The sequence below is a fragment of the Pipistrellus hanaki genome, assembly GCF_964339955.1.
Source record: "Pipistrellus hanaki genome assembly, chromosome: 7".
Classification (NCBI taxonomy): domain Eukaryota; kingdom Metazoa; phylum Chordata; class Mammalia; order Chiroptera; family Vespertilionidae; genus Pipistrellus; species Pipistrellus hanaki.
The window spans coordinates 75,428,654-75,451,510 of NC_140509.1; the positions used below are offsets into that span (position 1 = coordinate 75,428,654).

Genomic DNA, 22,857 nt, shown 5'->3' on the forward strand with positions numbered 1-22,857 from the left:
TATGAGTCATTTGTCATAATAGGTAACATAATTGTCATTTACATTAACTTTCTAAATAGGTATTCAATAGATAGAAAAACAAATGAAGTCCAAAACTGGTTCTGTTCTCCAAGCAGAACATTGGTTAGCCACTTATCTTTCTAGAGACCTTTTTTCTTTTTCATCTAAAACATTAGGACTTTGAAATAACTGATTTCAAAGGTTTCTTCTACATCCCCAAACTCTATAATTAGGATTTGATGCATTTATTTTTTGTTAAATTCCAAACATCAGATATTCTGTCATAATCGAGGTGCAAGAATAAATGGGACAATGGTATGATCTTGAATGAATCATATTTTCTTTTTTGAGTTGACTATTCCATGAAATTTTTTCTAGTTTATAAATTGAAGATGAAGGGGAAAAAACAGAAATGTTACCTTTATCATTTTTAATCAAAAGGAGGTATGAAATATGTATTTGGCTACTTGTCCTTGCTTTCCATCAAAGTGAATATGCAAATATATAATAACACATGGAAATATCAGGGAAGCTTTTTACAGGAAGCAAAGAAACCTTTCTAGTAGAAACACTTTGGCCTGGAGGATGGTCTTTGATCTAAGAAGTTGAAGTTTTGGTGTTTTAGTAGGGTCACATAACCAATTTATACTAAATAATCCATTTGATTAAAACTTTCTAAAATCATCAAAAATATGAGAATGAATTACTATTAAAATATATGATTAGAATAATGCAATGAAGTAATTATGTCCTCTTCTTCAGTATGTTCTATATACATCTTCTGGCAAACCTGAAAACTCATAATTCAAGTGACAAAAAGCCATTAGTCCATACCCAGTAGCTAGATGGGTAAATGAAAAATGTTCTGCCCTTATCTGGGTATAGACTTCTCATTTGCTTCCAGATGTTCAAGTTAAATTGTGCATCTTTGATTTCTTTCTCTCTCTTCCCACATCAAATTCATTTAAAAGTCCTAATGGGTTTAAGTAAAAAATGTACTTTGAATTAATCCAACTATCTAAGATTTCTATGTTTTTCATGGACCATATATTTAAAATTGCCACCTATTATTCTGAATAGCATTTCTTATTACTCTTTCTTGGTACATTTTAAAATAGGATACTTATTCTCATTTTACTTATTTAGTTGATATGTTTTCTCCCTTTTAATAGGATCTCAGCTCTATGAACAAGATGATTTTGTCCGTACCGTTCACAGCAATAACGCCATGTCCTAGGGAAGTGTCGAGTGCTAGCAGGCACTCTACAAATATTTATTGCACGAATGACTAAATCTCCACTGAAACCCATCCAGTCAAAGCCCACATCATTTCTCATCTGGTTTATTTCCATAATCTCCAACTGATATCCTACTGTCTCTCATACCCTTTTTTAAAAAATATATTTTATTGATTTTGTACAGAGAGGAAGGGAGAGAGAGTTAGAAACATCAATGAGAGAGAGTCATCGATCAGCTGCCTCTTGCACACCCCCTACTGGGGATATGCCCGCAACCGAGGTACATGACCTTGACCGGACTCGAACCCGGGACCTTTCAGTCCCCAAGCCGATGCTCTATCCATTGAGCCAAACCGGTTTCGGCTCTCATGCCCTTTTTTTTACAAGCATTATTTTTGTTCACACAATAGCCAGTCATCTTTCTAAAAAGCCCATGGATCATACTAAACCCTTTACAAGCTTACCGTTGGCCTTGGAACACTGTTCCAAAGGCCGTTTCAGACATAGTGGAACTACCTGGAATGCTGTGATAGGACCTTATCTCTGGTCTCTAGCCCCTCTGACCTTCAAGCAAGCTGGGCTGGTTCCTAGTTTAGGCTTTTTGACTTGCTTTTCCCTGTCAGCAATCCTTTTATTAGAGATTGTCCTGTGGTTTGCTCTGGGCCCTTAATACATTATGCACTCTTGTGCAGTTTGCTTGCTTACACAAAAGGTGCACACTCCATTCCTTTCCTGGAGTCTGCTTGCTCAGACTGGGGCAGCAGCTGCCCAGGCAAAGAGTTGCCTCTTAGCTTTGCACCAAGCAAGTCCTCCTGGTCAAAAATTGCCGCTGTGAACTGCACACACCCAGAGAGGACGTGTTTTCCTAATTCTCACAAAGCTCTGTATACAGGGTGTCCCCCAAAAAATGTATACCCACTTTAACAGCTGGCAGCTCAATTTTGAAAATGAAGTCTGTTTGAATAAATACTGCCTTTATAATTATTCAGTGTGTGTATACACTTTGGGGACACCCTGCATTTAGTCCCATCCTGCTTTGTGGAAGCCCTGCTCTTCTCTATCCAGAGCATGATCTTCCTTCCCAGCCTCCTCTGCTTCTTCACTCTGCTTTCATGTTTCTACCTGCATGAGGTCTAAAATGATCCGTCTTGCTCATCACCTGTCTCCTCCATCTCTATTGTAAGCTCTGTAACAATGCATTTCTCTATCTTCACTGTGGTCCTTCAGTGGTTTTATTTGTAATGCTATGTTCATAGCACTTACCATCACGAGGCTGGATCAGACACTGTTATTCTTAGTTTGCCTTGAAACAGCTGAGACTTTAGTAATAATTTCCTGTTTACTGTCTGAGTGTAAGGAATGCAAAGTGCATGTGTAGAATTTAGCAACACACAAAGGGGAGAGATGAAGATGCTTACAGAGAAAACCTCCTTGATACACCCACCTAATACAAATGCCTGAACTTCCTCAGATATTTCCTTATAGATAAGATTATCTTTTATATGGAAATTTGCAAACCTGGGATAAATGGGATAAGATAGGGAGGAGTGGTTGATACCTCAATTCCCTCCCTCCATTTTCTACTTGGTCCAAATATACAAAGCAAGAGAAAAAGACTCTTGGTAAGGAAACTTAAAAGTCAAGGTGTCCTTATTGTAACACAATCACCTGTCTCAGCCTAATATATAAAGCCATATTTTCATTTAATTTTGGTATTTATTAGATTTTAAATATTAAAAATATTTTCCATATGTTATAAAAATAGTCATTCTGTCCCAATGCATAAAAGTAATGCAATATCATCTTCTTACTAAATTCACATCTTCCCATTTTACCTTTAATCACAGATTTACAAATGCCTTCTATGAAACTGAAAGAAAAAATTGAGATAAGAATTTATAGTGATTTCACACTTTGCATATATTTTTTAATTTAAATGGATTTTAACTCTATGATCACTTACTAGAGAGACACCTTGTCCATCACAGGATCCATCTCCATTCATTGCTTGCAGTTCGAAGGCCTTTCAAAGAGTTTATATCTTCTGACATACTCAGTACCTCTAAAAATGCAATGATGACCTATGGGATGAAATATGGAGCAATAGAGGAAAAAAGTATCCTCAACATTTGTTTCAAGATTTAAGGGGTTGATTCAGTTATCTAGAAATGATATTTAATCTGGGAATCTCCTTTACTGAAGAAACTAGAGAAATTAAACTTTAGTATAGCATTTCTTTTTACCTCATGCAATCTGAATTCAGCTCACAGCTGCCCACATGAATTGAGATGCTGAGTAATCCCATTCATTATTTCTGGCAAAATAAAGAAATAGCAAGTAGTTTAGATCATTAGAAGGAATGCATACTGTAAACTATCCGCCATGAAATTTGACTAAACCCCAAAGCAATCAAATTCACTTCTATCAGAAAGAATTCAGAACAATAAAATATTGGCTACTTATAAACATGTCATTCAAGTTTATGGAAATAATCCAGCAAAAAAATCATTCAAGGGACAAAAAATAAAGCCAAATCACTGTGCTTGAATGTCAGAGGGATTGCCAGGTAATAGCTTGTAAAATGAAGGACTCCTTTAGAGTCCCAATGTAAATATTTCCTTCAGAGAGTAACAATCCTCAGGATTTCCAAAGGAACACACCCCTGATAAAATTATAATCATCTTTCCTGTAAATGAGTTGTGCTGTTTTGTCATTTTTAATTTTTTCTGTTATGTCTTTGTTTTCTTCAGCAGTTTATTTCAAGTCCTCTTGTGAAAATAGATGGGCTATAAACCGTAAATACATCATTGGGAAAAGAACTAATACCCTGTTTCCCCGAAAATAAGACAGTGTCTTATATTAATTTTTGCTCCCAAAGATGCGCTAGGTCTTATTTTCAGAGGATGTCTTATTTTTCCATGAAGAAGAATACGGTACACATTTATTTTTAAATGAAAATAAAGGAAATTTATTACCTGTATACGGTACGGTAGTACGGTAGTTGTCAACACAAACCAGACAAACCGTGAATCCTACAGTATCAAGAATTTACTCATTTATTCAATGACAATCATGTCATCATCTTCTGGAACATCATCATAACAATCCAATTCCTGAATTTCCTGGTGAATTTCTTGTGACTCCATTTCTTTCAGAATCAGTGGACCAAATCTCTCATGTTTAGCCTAGGGGGGGGCCTTATTTTGGGGGGGATGCCTTATATTTCACTCAGAAGGAAACCTGTAAATAGGTCTTATTTTTAGAGGATGTCTTATTTTCGGGGAAACACAGTACTTTGAGTATTTATTATGTGTTGGCTGTTTTATCACTTAATCCCCGTAATGGCCCTGAAAGATCCTCATTTCATAAATTGATGTTTGGAATCTTTAGGAGATTTTCAAGCTCACACACATTACAAGTGATGGAGCTGAAATGCTCACTTATAGCCATTTGGTTCCAAGCATAAAGATTTTATACTAAATATTGTTTTATTATAAAATTCTAACCATATAATGTTCTATTTATATAATTTTACACATTATTGTATATTATATGTAACATATTCATTAATAGAGCAAAATGATCTCTAATTCCAATAGTATTTTCTGACATTATTTGAATGTAGATAAATACTTTTCTATAAGTCTGTATTAAAGTCATGCATCTTGCTCAAGTAGGGGGCATGCCCGATTTGTTTTGGTGCCTCGCAGCACAACAAGAACTTGTCCGGAGCTAATCATTCCCCTAAAGAGCTGCCTGTCACTGTCATCCACCTTTTCCTTTCTCTTTCCGTGGCGACCCCTCTTCCCACTGCATCCACTGCCTCACAATAATATGGAGAGCGTAATATAGTTTGTTTCCGTTGGAGAGAAGTTCTGATAGAAACTGGAAACGGGATATTGTACTTTATGTACAGAAAAAAGCAATCGCCATTTTGTTTGTTTTAATAATTCTACATATTTTGGCTTTTTTATCACCAGATTCTCACTGTCTGGAGCCCATTCCTCTCCTGCACTCCCCTGCCCCCTCCCCCACACTACATTATAAGGATGTGTCTGTGAGTGTTTTGGCCAGTAGAATGGGAACTTCTTTAAGGCAGGATTGGTGTTTAATGATTCTTCAGTGATGATGCGTGATAAGTGCTAATTAAAAAGCAAAAATAATGACGTAGATTTCCCCCAGGAAAATCCAAGGATATTTTATAATACATATGAATACTTTTCCAGAGAAAGAATTTTATATATTTTGAATTAATTTCTAAAGACTGTAGCGAGTATAAAAGATTATGATTATATACTCACTGCTACTGATGGAAGCTTCTGATAGAGGTAAAACAACTTAGGTTGAATAAGCACCACTTTATGGAAGTATTTTTGAAAGCCTTAGTATTTAGAAACAATGGAATTATACTCATGGCCACTTGTATTTTAAGCTTTAGTTATGTATTGACTCTTTCCCAAATCGAGACTCCCCTAGATTTTAACAATTTCAAAAGATATTCTACCTTGGTAATGTTTTTTCAAAAACAGCTCTTAAGCAAGATTTAAAACCAAATCGTTCCTGTGACTTACAAAAAAGGTGGGAGCAGAAGGGAAGAAGCCTCACTCTTCTGTCCTTTCCCAGGGCAGTCATGGATTCCTAACATGGGATGATGCTTTGCTCACCTTAGTCAGAAAGCAACTTTAAACACCTCAGATCCAGAGCATATGAAAATCTAGGCCCACTTCTTAAGAGTTGAATGTCCTAAACCCCTGTTTGCCTCAATTTTCAAACTGTAAAATGAAAATTATGCCCTAAGAATTTTGTGAAGATTGACAAGCCACCACTCTTTGAGACTGTCCCAGGCACACAACAAGCACTGTAAATGTTAGCTGGGGAGGGAAAGGTGGAGCAAACTTTTTTTTACAGTGCTCTGCCTTACCTTTTCTTTGCTTGATAACAAAAGAACTTCCTAGTTGCATTATGTTTCTATCAAATCTTTGTGCTGGTGAGTGAATCTATACTAATAAAAGGGTAATATGCTAATTAGACCGGGAGACCTTCTGGAAGACCTTCCAGACATTCTTCCAGACAAAGCCATGGTGGTGGGGCCAAGGCAAAGGCAGTTAGGGGTGAACAGGCCAGCAGAGGGGGCGGGCAAGGGGGGGGCGAGCAGGCAGGTGGGGGAGCAGTTGAAAGTGAGCAGCCCAGCGGGTGGCGGGGAATAGTTGGGGCAAGCAGGCCAGTGCAGGGAGAAGGCCAGCAGGGTGGGGTAGTTGGAGGCAATCAGGCTGGCAGGCAGGTGGTTAGGGCCAAACAGGCAATCAGGAAAGTGAGCAGTTAGGAGCCTGCGGTCCCAGATTGCAAGGAGCAATTGGACATCCCAAGGGGTCCCAGATTGGAGAGGATGCAGGCTGGGTTTCTCCCCCCCACCCCCACCCCCACCCCCCATGCATGAATTTTGTGCACTGGAGCACTAGTAAATTTAATAATAATATGGGTTAATATTTTTTAGGTATACAGCCTACATGTTATGAAACAATATGTTTTGATTTTATACATGCTTGCACATGCTCAAGAATCTACCAATTCGCTCTAATAACTAGGAGAAGCCCCTGTAATGAAAGCAGACTAACCTCTCCTTGGCTTGAGGGTCTAGGCCTGGAATTCTGCCCTTCTCGTCACAACAGAGTGTGGTGTGTGCAACTCGGATTGCTCCGCTTGCTCATCTACAATTCACCAGAGCGAAGTCATTTTGATGAATTCTAAAAAAGGAAAACTTCCAGTAAGCAGGCAGGTCTGCTGACATTTGATAATATCTAGTTGTCAGTGAGATTTTAGAAGGTGCGTATGCCCACATCGATTCACGGATGAAAACGTAACACACAGCAGGAGTTCATAAAATGAAAATTAATGATAAAACATCTTGCAAGCATTTCATATGGAGTCATATGTTAGTTAATGTTTACAGTTCATGGGCCGGGTGGTTTTGGTTAATTAAAGAAATCGCATGGGATAAGGAAGCATTCAGGAATGATTGTAGATTTTTATACAGTTCATAATAAGCCGAGAGACTTGAGGGAGCATTTCAAGCCTCCACAAAACTGAATATATTTTTCCTCTGGCCCATTATTTACTTTATTTCAGGTCATTTATTTTAGCAGGAGAAAATGTACCTGTTTAACATCAAAAGGCCTATGAATTTTAAGCTTCTTTTATATCATTTGAAAAAATTTACTTAAATGAAAACATGGTGATTCCTCTCAGCTTCTGTGATTTTAGATTTTATAATTTAAGTGCATATTGAAAATAAATTACTTTATTTTATTTCATACAGGATTTTCATTAATGAAGTCCAGTAAATATATTTAACATTGTGTATACTTTTATGAAAAGTAATATATTCAGAAATGGCTCTGAAGATAACTGCATCTGTGTCTGTATCTACTTAAAGATCTCAGCTAATAACAATTTGCCTATTGCATAATAATATGGATTTATATTTCCGTTTATGAATTATGCATGCTGGGGGAAGATCAGGCTATTTTAGTTGTGGATATTAAATCTGTTAATACTTTTTTTTTCAATACCCACTTCTGATTGTGTGCACAGGACAAAGCCCAGCCATACCACCTCTGCTACCCACAGAACAAGCTTCCAGAACCACTCCAGCTTCGCCTGCTCCTGAAGGCAAGTATTCTATTTAGTTTTTCCAAACATCTTCTATATTGTAGATAAAGTAGAATGTAGAGAAACAAAACAAAAAAATAATACCAGCAATAACTAAATTCATGTTTTCTCAAGTAATTTTTCTTTTGTTTATATACTACATAGCTACAGTTTATTTTTCCTTAAATTGCCGTTTCTTCCTTTCTAGAGAACCTAAATTTTCCTCTTAAGATTCTATCCTGCAACCCCAACTTCTAGAAGGGTGACCAACTTTTACCCTAAAAATCAACCAGAAAGTATAGGGACAAATGAATAGGTATATGCCTTTCATTGTTTGCAGTTTTATCACAACTCAATTAGTTCAGTATCTTACAACGTTGGTGCCAGAGTTTCTGGGTATGAATCTGAATTCTACCCCTTACTAGACATGCAAATTTGGAAAGTTAATTAAATTCACTGTTCATGAGATTTGTCATTCCTAAAATGGAACAAGAATAACCCTAATCTAATAGAGTTATTATGAGGATGAAATTGTGTGTGGTGTGTGTGTGTGTGTGTGTGTGTGTGTGTGTGTGTGTGTTTGAATGAGCTTTATGAAATTAGCAAACTACCACTAATAATTTATTCTTTGAAATGTGATGAAATCAAGCAAAATTAGAGTATGGGAATATTACATCAGAAACAAACATGCTAGAAATTTAATATAATTTATTTAAGTCTTCATTTACTTATTTGACTATTCTTTAATAAATTCCAATCAATGGGATAATGTCAGATATTGTCCAAAGTACTAAGGATTCAGGCATTAATAGAAAATAGTCCCTGTCCTACCAAGACTTAGTTTACAAATATAAAATTAAAAGTAGTTAAAGAGGAGTCAATATAAATCACAAGTAATTAAAACCAAGTGCACCACTAACTTTTTGCAAGAGAAAAATGGAGGTTTCCCCCAGATCACCAAAGTGTTCTTTCTGCCCGAGCTCTGTCATGTATTGAAAGGGACTCATGTACACACCTGGATACTAACCTGCTTGTCCAAATTCTGTCCACTCTGCCCAACAGATTCCTTTTGGCTTTGATCACCCCTTGAAACTAGGGTGACCAAACTTATAAGGATTCATTCAGGAAGAAGCCCATAAAGCCACTGGCATCAGAGTATGAGCTTTTGAGGGGAAAATTCAGGGTCCCAGGATCTGGAGTGTAAGAGAGAAGAGACTCCAGGTGGCTACAGCCTGTTGTCCCCCCAGATTCTTAGACCAGGGCAGAGAATCGCTGGAGGGGCCGGAGAGCCCTTTAAAGCACAGAGACTCCAAGAGGGGCCTGCTTGTTGGTTCTAAGAGGGGTGCTGATTTCCACAATGTGATAGGAACCAAAAAGTAAGAGAGTAAAAAGTACTGTGGAGGATTAGAGAAGGGAGGACATAGCTCTGTGCAGAAGCAGGGAGGAGGGCCCCAGGAAAGGTTTCTCTGTAGAGATGACTGAGAAATCGAAGTCCCAAGAAGTGGTGTTCATCAGTAGGTAAGGAAGGTAAGAGCATTAACATTAAAAATACTGGTATAAATAAAGGCATGGAGATGAGTAAGAGCAGAGTTTGGTCCTGAGAAATAGAAGTAGTTCATCATGGAGAGAAAAAAAAGAAGCCATGTAGAGAGTTTGGGAAAGCTTCTAGAAAGATATGCAGAGGACAGATCATGAACTACCTTGTATAGGCAAGATTGGAATTTATTTTTTATTATAAAAACATAAATAGTAAAACAAATCTCAAATATACTCATTCTGCAGGTAAATTTACCAACATTTTTTATTCTGACTCTTTTCTTTTTTTTTAAATTCTTTTGTTTTTAAAACTCTGATTGTACTGTATTTGGCAAATCCTTGAACATCATGCTGTTTTACCCAGATGAAGAATTTTTTTTTCTTTTAAAATTGTGATACATTTATATGGTACCAAATGTAAAAGTTGCAAAAACAATGTAGGGTGAAAAGTTTTCTTCCTGACCCTATTCATCAGCCAACCAATGTTAGTTCCTTCCCGAGACAGTTTGTGCATATATAAACACATATATTGTCTCCTCAGCTAAGAGATTTTTATTTTTGTCTCTAAACAATTGGAAATTTCTCATGAATGTAATAGACATGTTTGTTTTGAAAGATCAATTCCACCATCACCTTACAAGGTAGATTGGTGGTATAAGATTGATTGTAGGTGCCTGGGGAAAGAGTAGTCCAAATAAATTGTAAATCCTAAACTAAACAGTGGTGTAGTGGGGTGGAGAAATGAGATGGATCAGCAAGAGATCTGGAAATAATATCGATTGATCTAAGTATCAGATTGGAAACAGGTGCTGAGGCAGAAGAAAGAATTAGAATGTCTCCAGGCTTTCTAAATTATGTATACGGGTGGACAATAGTGCCATTAACTAAGATGGAAAGCTGTTGAAATAAAATAGTCAGTGATAAGGAGCAGGAAGGTGATGGGTTCCATTGAAATAGAATTTCTTTTGGTTGCACATTTACATTTCATATATTCAATAGCCAGGGAAGGATTTGAGCAGGTAAAGTTTTCCTAGGTTATGTTCTGATGCCAGCATGTTCTATGCATTTGGCCAGATCCTGATGAAGACTTGCCTAACTCATGGGCATGTTCTCTTCAGCTCACATTTATTCAGAATATTATGTTTGCTATACCCATATGCATTTTACATTTGATATTCTGAAATGCTATGAAATAAACATTATTATCAAAAATGAACAAATGTAGCCATGGGATTTGTTTATTTATCTATGCGATATTAATAAATAAATAACAGGAATAAGATTCAAGCCTTATGCCCAGAGAACTTTCTATTATATTACTATGCAGACATTGAAGCTTGAGGATTAGATGTTCATGTCTTCTGAGTTATCAACAAGTTTGGAAAATGGAGACAAAGTTTTGTGCTTTTAACTTCATATGGTTTTGTGATAGAAAGATCATGTTCTGATGCTAATCAAGAGTACCCTAGTAATACACAAAATTTCATGTGCACATAAATACTTGGGGGTCTTGTAAGAATGCAGATTCTGCTTTGGAAGGTCTGGGGTGGGGACTGAGACTCTTCATAACAACCTCCCAAGTATTGCTGGTGCTACTGGCTCTGGACCACATCTGAGTAGCAAACTCCTAGAGTATTTAAGAGAGAGGTGGAGAGCAATTTAATATTTCTAAAAATGCTTTTAACTTAGTATTAGTTATTTGAATAGCCTATGGTTGGCCAAATATTTTTTAGACTTACTGGAATGCCATACGTGAATGAATTTTAACTGCTTAGTTGTCTAGGGAAAAACAAAGTTTTCAGGCCAAGTATCTAGCCATTCTAGAAAGGCTCACTAGATAGCAAGAGAAATACCATTGGGAGTGGGGGAAAGGTTACATTATACTTGTAAATTATAGCAACCTATTAAATAGTATGTAAAATATTTTGATTTGGCCATCTACATGAATTGAATAAATTAGCATTTATAAATTTTAAATAAAAGCCCCATACAATTTGTAAATCAGTACTATATAAATTCCAATATGAAAAAAATAACTTGATAATTAAAGAGCTTAATGTAATGTACAGTTCATGTAATGGTTCATTCCAAGACCCCAAATCAGCAATGCTTCTTGAATATTTAGAAAACCGTCCAGATCTAGTCCAGGGTTCAAAACTTTTCTCTCCCATTCAATTTGGCTACAGGCACAACTCATTTGGTCCCCTCAGGTCTCGTACTTATTGTTTTTCCCCCTGTCTCCATCAGCTTCCACACCTCCTTCATCCATTCACTCACATGGCTCCAGATTTTGTGTGTGTAAAGACAATTTTCTCTTGATATAATAATTTCTAAAAATTTCTGGTCAACCTTGGTGTCTTAGTAAGCATGGGCACCATAACAAAATACCATGGGCTGGGTGGCTTAAACAACAGAGATTTGTTTTCATGAAGTTATAGAGGACTGGAGTGCAGTCAGGGAGCCATCATGGTGGGCTCTAGAGTGAACCTACTTCCCGGATGGCAGATGCCCTTCTTGCTGTGTTCTCACGTTTTAGAGAGAGAAAGAGCTCTGATGTCTTCTCTTGCTAGAGGACACTGATTCTATAGGATTAGGGCTCCACCCTTAGGATCTCATTTGATCTTAATCAGCTCCAAAAGGTTCTGTCTCTCACACAGTCACATGGAGGTTAGGCCTTCAAGATATGAATTTGGAGGACAACCCAATTCAGTCAATAGCACTTGATAAACTTTAAGCTTAATTAATATATAAGTAAAGCTGCTGAAATGTTTACCTCATACAATTAGAGTTGTTTAAATATTTTTTGAGTAATCAGTGATTGTGCCTTTTTCTTTCTGACAGCATAATTTCTGAACTTGCATAAACTTCTGTACATGCTTACAATTGATAGAACTTAACTATTTAAAAAATATTTTTAACTAGAATCAAATATAACTCAGTTTATACTGAAGGTAATAAAACAACAAACCTTTGAGTAAGCTTATCTCTGGCTACTATTGTATATCATTTATCTAGCTAGTAAGCAAATTATTTATTTAAAAAGTTAAACAGTCAGAGAGAGAGAGAGAGAGAAGAGAGAGACAGAGAGAGGGGGGGAGGAGGGAGAAAAAGAGAGAGAAGAGTTATATTTTCTAGACATCCTATATAATAAAACAGTAATATGCAAATTGACCCTAATGGCGAACAACCGAGAAAAATAGGTCACTTTGACTCACACTGACCACCATGGGCAGATGCTCAATGCAAGAGCTTCCCCCTGGTGATCAGTGCACTCCCACAGGCCGGGCTGATGGCTGCAAGCACAGAACTGGTGGCGGGAGCCTCTTTCACCTCCTCCACAGCACTAAGGACTTCTGACTGCAGTTTAGGCCCATTCCCTGTGGGCTTGTGGGCTGCCAGAGGGATGTCTGACTGCCAGCTTAGGCCTGATCTCCAGGGAACAGACTTAAGCTAGCAGGTGGAAATCCCTCAAGGGGTCCCAGACTGCGAAAGGGTGCAGGTTGGTCTGAGGGACCCCCTGAGTGCATGAATTTTCATGCACTGAGCCTCTGGTTTAGACTATAATAGCTTATGTTACTCAGGAAAATGTGACACAAAACTGACAAGTGACTATCTCACTGCCAAATGTTCACATGACAACAGATAGCCTATAAATAATAATGTCACCTTAAGTTTCATTGGATTCTAATTCTGTTGTTTTGAGGTGGCCATTAAATCAAGGGACTCCAATTCTCCAAAGCAGATTTTAGAAGTCAGATTATTCAAGTGTTTGACTCCAGTTTATCTCCTAGCAGAAGTTCATAAAAGACAAAGCAGCACACGTTTTTCCTCTCAGTCTGTCACTTGGAAAGGGGGTGTGTCAGTTGTTAAGTAGGACATTGAGATCCTACTGTTATATTTAAAGAGTAATTTGATTTGATATTTTATCCTGGAACACAATACCACATGTAAGTTAGCAAAATAGCAATGCTGCAGGATCACAAGGCTTTTGTTAGAATTCACTTTTACTTAGTAGAGAGGTAGAGTCTTTGTGCTGAGGATGCTGGCCCTGAGCATCTTTCCAAGGAGTCCATGTTATCAGGCAATGCTGAGATCATAGGCTTTGTCGGGGCCTGCAGATGTTCTGCCTGCGACTCCATTTACATAATTGATTAGGAACTAGGACATATTTAGTATTAATCAAGCTGTTTTTAGTGAGGCTAATTATGCACAGTCTTGATGCACTATTTTTGTCTGGAACTTCCTTAGGACCAAGTTGCAAGAAAATGCATTACACGAGAAGGAACTTCCATGTGGCACTAAAATACGCTATTTGATTTGAGAAGCACAGTTCTAACAGGGCAAAATGTAGAAGTGTGAAGATATTTTGCATGTTAATGTTTTAAAAGTAGCGCTTATATATTAAATTTGCTCACAGGAAATTGGAAACAATTTAGGTATTTATCAGTAGAAATCTAAAAATGTCACGGACCTTGTTATGGATGAAAACACTTTACACATCTGTAGTGTTTTAAAAGATCATTTTATGCTTTCATGGAACTGAATAAAATACATTTTCAATAGCACTCACTTCATTTTGTGAAATATCAGGGCCTTTCTTATGTCAGGACATTTATCCAACGCCTCGAAGTTGTGTTTCTCCCTTCCTTGGATTTCACTCCTCTCCCACATCACATGCTTTGCACATCATAATGAAGCATTATTGCTTCGAATCGTTGGACAAACTGTGTATTAAATAAGTTGTTTCCTTTGACTTCTACTATAATATTTTAGAATACTTAGCCAAAGAAAGAATACTACCATCACATTAAAAAGATCTTTATATAATGACTACCTCATGCAATCATTTTGGTCATTTTTGTCTATTTGCATTTCATTGTGGGCTTAACTTAACTTGAACATATGGACCTTCAATATAATATTAATTCTCATGCTAAAAAAAAGTATTGAATTTTGTGACAGAATTAATCCCCACGTCTATTGGGACCTCGTATTGGGGCTGAAAGGCCTGCAGGTTCAAAAAGCTAAGTAGTTATTCATTCATTCCACAATTAGAGCAGATCCATGTGAGTTACCCTCCCCCACCACACTAAATGGTACCTAATTATATTAATACTAGAGGCCCTGTGCACAAATTTGTGCACATTGAAAGAAAATTAATTAGAAGAAATATTTTAGAGGCTGGGGAGGGACCGTGGAAAGTTGGCTTCAGGGCATGCCTGGCCCATCTCACCTAGTCCAGATCAGCTGGACCTCAGCAGCAAGCTAACCTACTGGTTAGATTGTCTGCCTCCTGGTGGTCAGTGTGTGTCATAACAACTGGTCGAGTGGTTGACCAAATGGTCAACTGAAAGGTTAGAAAGTTAACATATTAGACACATAGATAGATAGATAGATAGATAGATAGATAGATAGATAGATTATGGATGGGTTTAACTCTTAGCATGAGAACTATTTTATCATCGAATGTTTTTCAGAACTGTATTTTTACTGTCCTCAAAATCCTCAGTGGTTGAATGGGATGGCTTTGAGCAATATTTTCCATCTCTTTCCTAATCACACCAAGAAAAAATAAGCACTGGTTTATAAAATCTTTGCATAAGCATAATTACCAGATATGGTCCTATTACATATATTTAATTAACAATGCCACAAGATTTTTGTCTTTCCCCTACTCAAAAAACAAAAAAAAACAAACAAACAAAAAAAAAGCCTTTCCACCCCCAACATCATATTTGTATTGCCACTGATCTCTGAAGAATTGAAGACTGCCATTCACATTTAATATAGATTGCCACAGCTTGTCTATTATGGCAAATATGTGAAAGAAATAAATTAAGTGATCCCTTATTAAGTATATATTGTATACTTAAATTACATTTATTTAATTTAGTACCTATTTAGTAACTATTTAATATTTCATTACAAATGTACTATATGCCTGAATAAATTCAAATATAGTAAGGTAAATAAATACTGTGTTTCCTATCATCTTTAATAAATGTATAACTGGCATTAACTTAGTACTGCAATTATAAATAATACTGTAAATGCCATCACACAAGTGTAGGCAAAGAACCCTAGAGAAAAGACTAAGAACCCAGCTTAGAATCCCAGCAGTGACACTAACTGGTTGTATAATCCTGAAAAAAATTAATTGAATCCTTGAACCTTCATTTATTCAGCTGTAAATCATAGAGGACGGAACTTAAATGGTTGTTAAGTCTCAATCTGCTTTCACACCCAGAGATTTCAAGCTTACTTTTTCAAGGTGCTGGGTTGATAAAAAGCTACCTTAAGAGCAGAATGAAGACTCCATAGCCTTGCATTGTGGTTAAATAGCTTCTATAGATGTGTAGTGTATCGTCATGGCCAGAGATGTCAAACCTGGGGCAAATGAGCATGTTCCCTGTGGTAGGTATTACTAGGAAGCATTATTTACTGGAGTACAAAAGTGAGTTGTAAGATCATAAAGGCTGCAAAGTTAGAGACAGATGAAATATGAGCAAGGCAAGGCTGTGCAATAAAATCATAAGCCCTGCATGGGGCCATAAAGAGTATGTTGGCAAGATTTGTTCAGAGGATAAAGGAGCATTATAAGAAACTTATTATAAGATAATTTCTTACCATAGCATGCATCTAAGGACAATGCTTTGCTGGAGCTAGTAATGCTTTATTTACAATTCTATTAAACCCCAAACTTTATCACCTTAGCTCTTCAGTGAGATATATCCTGGGAAGCAAAAGGCATAAAACAATAAAATAGAAATTTGGCCCAGTCCTTATTCCATTAACTCTATGACACAATAAATTTTATTGAACTTTCAGCCAATATAATATTTTTCTTTGTTTTGTGGTAAAATAAACTCATATCTGTCAGAGATTTTTTAATGAAATTGACCTTCCTACAGGATTGGGCCAAAATTGGCTCTCCAATAACCCCTGAGGGGTCCTGGATTGCAAGAGGGCACAGGCCAGGCCAAGGGACCCCACCAGTGCATGAGGAGCCGGGGAGGGGGACAGAAACTGGCCAGCCAGGGGGGGATTACAGTTTCAATTAGCCAGATCCCAGCAGCAAGCTAACCTACCGGTTGGAGCGTCTGCCTCCTGGTGGTCAGTGCATGTCATAGAAACTGGTCGACCACGTCATGGCAAGCAGTTAAGTGGCCTTAGCATATCATTAGCATATTACACTTTTATTGGTTGAACGGACAACCAGATGTCCAGATACTTAGCATGTTAAGCTTTTATTATATAGGATATAGGGGGAGGGGAGGGGAGGCACATTTTCTATCACAGTTAGACATTCAATCATTAGTCACTGTTATTATCATTATCATCTTTTACCACAAAATTTCCCCTCTATGTATAATAAACCATTAATTTTTATGATTTTTTGTTTGTTTTTACTTTGTACCTATAAAAGGTAATAAGGTAATTGCATTAATGATATTAGTCAGTATATGTGAAACTCTATATAATTTTTAATACAGGATTGTCATATGCAGGGTCTTATACATACAACTAAATCTCTTATAACTTCTCACATATTGCACAGAGCAGCTAAAACAATTGAATAGAGGAGCAGTAAGCTCATTATGTTGGCTGGAGGATGGGGAAAAATGGAACTTGGGGATTTGAAAATAAGACAAATAAGTAGACATATGAGGCTTCTGATCATGGGGAAAATGTATGCTACTTTTCTTTTAAACAATCACATTTAACCCTCAGAATAATTCCAGATGGCTAGTATGGTTTATATCATTTTACAGAGATGATCAGAGAACCAAGTAAATTGCCTAAGATAACACAGCTCTACCAGTGGAATATAATAAATCCTGACTTAACATTGTTGATAGGTTCTGTCACTTTGCGTGAAACAATGTATAACAAAACCAATTTTACCATTGGCTTATTGATATAACCAAGAGTTAATGTCCTATGACATCCCATCAATATTAAAACAAAATTTCATGTAACGAAATGACATTATTTGAATTCCTAGTGTAATTATAATAAAAATCCATGGCTTTCATACCCAGGCTCAGCCTATATCATTCTCTGTCTGTGGTCCTTCCTCTAGGAGTAGCTTTCATACTTTCACTTGGCCTTCTTTGGTTTGGGACTTTCTATTGGGTTCCTTAAACACAAAGTCCTTATTATAATTGTAAACTTTTTCACTTCCTATTCTCTTACCTGGAGTTCCTAAAAGAAATTTTTAAACTCTAGAGACCCTGGGAAGGGTTTGGACATGAAACTAAATAAGCATTTATTGATGCAGGAAATAAACTATTTATGTAAAAGTCTCTGGGTAATCACTCAAGGTGTTATAGAATTGCTGGTCGTAGGACATTTGTTGTTAAATAGTGAATAGTGAAAAGAGCTGGCTTCCTAGAATAATTCAGTTATCACTAAAGGAAAAGTCAAGGCAAAGACAATGAAAGGGTTCTGAAAGGCCAGCTTAGTTATGCTAGATAACTCAAGTGAAGTCCTTAAGTTAGAGTGCTTTGCTGTCATAGTAACCTGCTTGCAAGTTAAGGAAAGTACTCCTTCCATCGCTCCATAGTTCAGGCGTCCCAAATAAAATATAGAGAATGAAAGAGGAAAGGGGAAAGAATGTTTGTACTGAATTATTTTGCTTTCTTAGTCTCCTTCCTTATAATACGATCTCAAAATCCAATGGGGCACTTCCCACCACCCAGCAACAGCTAAATTTCCTCTTAAAATAGAACTCATCATCACGTAATTTCTTTGCTTGAACTTTCTCAGTGGTCTTCTATCTTACAGTAAAATGAAAAATTCACAAAATGAATAACATGATTCTCTGGGATTGGCCTTGGTCCATCTCTGACCACATCTCTTACCACTCTCCTTCTGCACCTTCGTTCCAACCACATGATCCCCAGGCTCCTCTTTGAACATATCTAGAATGTTCTGATTTCAAGGTGTTGGCAGATATTTGTTTTCTCTGCCAGAAAATTCTTCTCCCCAAAGGATAGGTTCTTCTACTTTTTATTTTCAAAAATCTTTTTAAATTCAGAAATATTTACCCATGTTCCACCTTAAAAAAAATATATCAGTGTGGCTCAGTGGTTGAGCATAGACCTATGAACCAAGAGGGCAGGATTCAATTCCTTAACAGAGTATATGCCGGGGTTGTAGACTCCATCCCCAGTGTAGATTCCATCCCCAGTGTAGACTCCATCTCTCTCATCATTGATGTTTCTATCTCTCCCTTCCTCTTTGAAATCAATAAAAATATATTTTAAAAATAACTCTATGGAAAAAAAAAAAGCAATATCACCTCCCACCTTCTCATGCCCCAATTCTATAAACCAAGCTTTAAGTTTTTTTCTGATCCTTATTCACACCTAACATTATATATACATGCATATGTATTCAAATATACATGAGCATATACATATATTCATTTTTAGGCTTAAAAATGGACTTGTCTCTATCTTTAAAGTTTTTAAGTCATAACAGGCAGAGAACATACAATAACTATTTACAACTCTAAAGATTTTTAAGTTAACTGTTCCCAGCAAAATTAGGAAGGAAATGTAAAACAGCACATGTTTCATTTGGAGAGTGAATAAATGAACAGGTAAAGAGAGCTTTACATACACTCTACTCATTCCCCTGCCTTTTATGAGGAAAATCAGAAGATTTACAAACAATTGTATAAGGCAGTGGCTACTAATTATAGTAAAACTGAGTCTGGAATCCACTTCCTCATTTCAGCTCAATATGTTGATTCTTACATAGGTACTTTTGTTTGTCCTAAAGTTTCTTGACACAAAATATTCCAGACACAGCTTCCCTCCGACAATATCATACAAATTAATATGCATTTATTTCAACATTTTAGTAAGTATCACACCTAAGAAATAACTACATATGTGAAGTCATATCTTTATTGTTTCTAAAATATAGTAATAGCTATCATTGTTGCTTTGTTTGAACATGCACTTGGGGCCAGGAGAAACTTTAGCTCAGTTTCTCTATTCTTCACAAGCTAGCAGGGTAGGTTTTAGTAGGCCCATTGTTCAAGTGAGGAAAATGAAATCAGTGTGCCACAGCACATGACCAGGGTCACACCCAACCTAACAAGGGCCATGGCCCTCTGTAGATAACAAGAAGGAACTCTACAACCACTGCTGTAGTGCAGCTTATCTGTTTATGGGAAATTTTCCATGACCATGGTTGTGAGTGGGATTCCAAATCAATCTCTGCCACTCTGGAGAAACAAGGTGACAGTGACAATGTCTGTTGGAATGCATTGTTAGGAAAGAAATATGTCTCTGTTCACTTAATTAGGACCAAAAATAGATCAAGCCTGGCCACAGAGGATGAAAAGAAAAGCACCCATCTGACATGTAAAATTTGGATAATCTCTACACCAGAAATGCAAAGAGGGAGGAACAAAACACAATATGAAAATGAGACATTTGCATTTGTTTTTCTCCGTTTGTTAGGAACAAGCATCTTAGGAAGCTTTACAATTATAATTAGCTATTGTGCATTCTCTGGCTATAAGATGGCATAAAAAGAAAACATTTAAAAGCAAGAGAAAAGCCCATTGTAAGGGCTTAGAAAGCAAAAAGTGAGTCTTTTAATTTTTCTTTCATCAGATGTTAATTTATGCAGAATCTAATAACATATTTGTGGCTCTGAGCTGCCCATTTTGGAGAAGATTTCTCTCTCGACCAGGCTTTCCTGTCATCCCTGCCCCTTAGAACCATCATCTCAGGGTTTCTGACACTTTTTTGCCAAAGAAAGGCAGCAGGCTGAGAAGTTCACATTCTATCGGCACTCTTAATTGCACATCCTCTGAAAACCTATGATGTTAACTGTTTTGACTCTTTTCTAGCTTGTTAGAAACAAAACAGCAAAAATTGGAGGAAGGGGAGAGAGAAAATTGATGAGCGGGTGCATGGGTGGATGGAAAGGGAAGAGTTCACTGCCGAGGGAAAAAAACTGTCAGGGGACAGAGAGGTTCCATAAAAGACACATGGTTTATTTTTATATCCAAGCAGGGTATAATTAAATTACTGTGTCTCTTATAAATGGAAAACCAAATTCCACTGCTGCCAAACCACCTAGGGAATAGAGACAATAGCGCTTGATGAAATGCAGAATCTTCAGAAGTTGATGTTTTAAATGAATCCGCTGTAAATCAAGTATATCCCATAATGACAGCTTAAAGGTCTACTTCATAAAAATGTTATTAAAGTATATTATTTATACCTGCTTTTTGTGGACTCCTGCTCTTATTCATGATGCGCACAGTGTATGGTCATAATCACAGGCAGAATGCATAATGGAAGCATTAATTCAATAGGAACTGAGGCAGGAATACGGTGTCTCCCCAATAAAACCCCAGATATATTCACTTAAAGGTAGAGTTTATTGCCCAAGAGCATTCTCTTTAAAAAAAAAAAAAAATGAAAATGTCTTCCGTCTTATGGCCTCAAACATCTACTTTTATTCCGAAGTCACTATAAGAATGACTAATTGTCACAAACTTTTAGGTGGAATATTCATTCATCTACATGATGAAACATAGAGATGTGGGTCCTGAGTTGTGATGTTATGGTGACCAGGGCACGGGTTTTTCATACAGGCTAAGCATATGGATAAGTGTTCTGTATGTTAATTAACCCTTTTCTGGTACCTGCCATCAGAGGGTGGTGCTTAGCAAATGCTAGTCCGATGATCTGGCACTTGTGTTTATTTTAGTAAGATGGAAAATGGGTTGACAACATAACCTTTTTCCCAGGGAAGCTGAAAGCAATACTGCTTAAATCAAGAGAATCTTTATTCAGGATTTTAAACACCATTTCCATATTTCATATGTATGAAGCTCTAAGGAATGGCAGTACATTTTAATTGGTTTATTTCTAACTCTGGAACTACCCGAATTTGACTTCTTGGCTTTCGCCTTCTGATCGGATGCCCTGACAACTTGGACAGAGTGTGAACATGTGTCTGTAGGAGTCAAGAAATGTTCTTTATAAATTATACTTCTCCACTGAAAGAAAGTGTGTCTTTGATCTTTTCAGTAAAAAAAAAAAAAAAAGGGGGGGTGGTGGTGGGGGAGAGACACCAAAGGGAATGAATTAAAATTCCAGTGTTTAATAAGATGCATTCATTAGTAGGCAGCTTAAGCATTCGCGCCAGAACTGCTCCTGGAATTTCTTCAGCATAGCAATAATCTCACACCAGTTCTGGAAACCTTGGGATGCTTAGCATCTGTACTTGAGAGGCAAATGCCAAAGAGAAAAATATTTCAACCGTAAGGTGAATCATGCTACTAATTGAAGATAAAAATCAATTTCTTGCCGACATGCACCACCTCCAACCTAAGAGAGCGGAGTATTCCGTTTTCGAAACTCTGACACTGCGGCAGAGCTTTGTTATTTGAAATGAGTGCACTTACCAGGAAAACGTCCAGGGATGTCCAGTTGTCCCGTGGCTGTGGCTGGGCATTTGAAGTTTCATCGGCCCCCCAGAACAAGGCTACCTCAGATCTCTGAAACGGAAATCTTTCTTGAAGTCCGCAGGGATCACATACTGCTCTATGCAGTGTCTACACTCACTGCAACCTCTGGGTGCAAAACAGGGCCTGAGCACACTTGCTGATGCAACTACCCAGAGAGGGCAGAGGAAGTTATGTCCCCAGCACACTGCCAGACAAGTGTCACCATCTCCAAATGCCACTGACAAGAGGCAGATCTGGAAAATAGTTAACCCAAACGAGGCATCGCTAATGGCTTGGTTTATTCTTCCTAATGAAACTGAGCATAGGAAAAGGCAGCAAAAGTGATTCCTCGGGAAGCTCAAGCTATCTTGTTATTAGCTAGCTGTAAGCAGTATTAGCGGCCTGCAGATTTATGCATTTGCTATGAACCAGGCCCCGCGCCTAGTGCTTTGTAAACATTACCTAACTTTGAGCAAGGTGTTGTTATCTTACAAATGAGGAAAACAAGGCTCAGTGAGATTAAATCACTTGCTCTAAGTCACAAAGCTATCTGGAGGCAGAATTGACGGAACAGTAATCCTTCATTCCAATCTCAGCTTTTCTCTCGCACTAAATGGTTGTAAAGAAACTATTTTTAATTTCTTCTCTAGAAAAAGAAGGGGAAAAGAAGAAAGCTGAGAAGAAAGTGACTTCTGAAACAAAAAAGAAAGGTAAGAAATTTAAAAACCGTCCAACACATAAATCAATTAGTATCCATTTATAACGCTGACAAAGCTATTGTGTTTTTTTTAGGAAATAAATTCCTTAATTATTTCATTTTTGTTATCAACAAACACACTTGAGACTTCTAAATATTCCAAATATAGTTGAAATTGATAAACCTTTTTAAAAGAAAATTTAAACTTAAACACATTTTTAAAACTCTTACTGATCTCCCCCACCCTCTGCCTT

General features: G+C 37.1%; 1 protein-coding gene and 1 long non-coding RNA gene across 15 annotated transcripts in view; one reads left to right on the plus strand and one right to left on the minus strand.

Annotated features, from left to right (window-relative positions):
- LOC311625434 overlaps nt 1–22,070 on the minus strand; it is a 35,831-nt gene extending 13,761 nt beyond the window's left edge. For both annotated transcript variants that reach the window (XR_014795501.1, XR_014795502.1), the window contains exons 1-5: nt 21,865–22,070; nt 10,924–11,049; nt 6,854–6,982; nt 3,482–3,552; nt 3,202–3,319 (exon numbers count right to left, since the gene is read on the minus strand). This is a non-coding gene — a long non-coding RNA (uncharacterized lncRNA). The remainder of the gene's footprint in view (nt 1–3,201; nt 3,320–3,481; nt 3,553–6,853; nt 6,983–10,923; nt 11,050–21,864) is intronic.
- The window catches only part of TRDN (triadin), a 241,099-nt gene that overhangs the window by 99,090 nt on the left and 119,152 nt on the right, over nt 1–22,857 (plus strand). For all 13 annotated transcript variants that reach the window (XR_014795499.1, XR_014795500.1, XM_084889625.1 and 10 more), the window contains 2 exons: nt 7,830–7,907; nt 22,557–22,616. Coding sequence is in view for 11 of the 13 variants with exons in the window: in XM_084889625.1 (XP_084745751.1) it covers nt 7,830–7,907; nt 22,557–22,616 (138 nt within the window). In the remaining 2 variants the exon portion in view is untranslated. The remainder of the gene's footprint in view (nt 1–7,829; nt 7,908–22,556; nt 22,617–22,857) is intronic.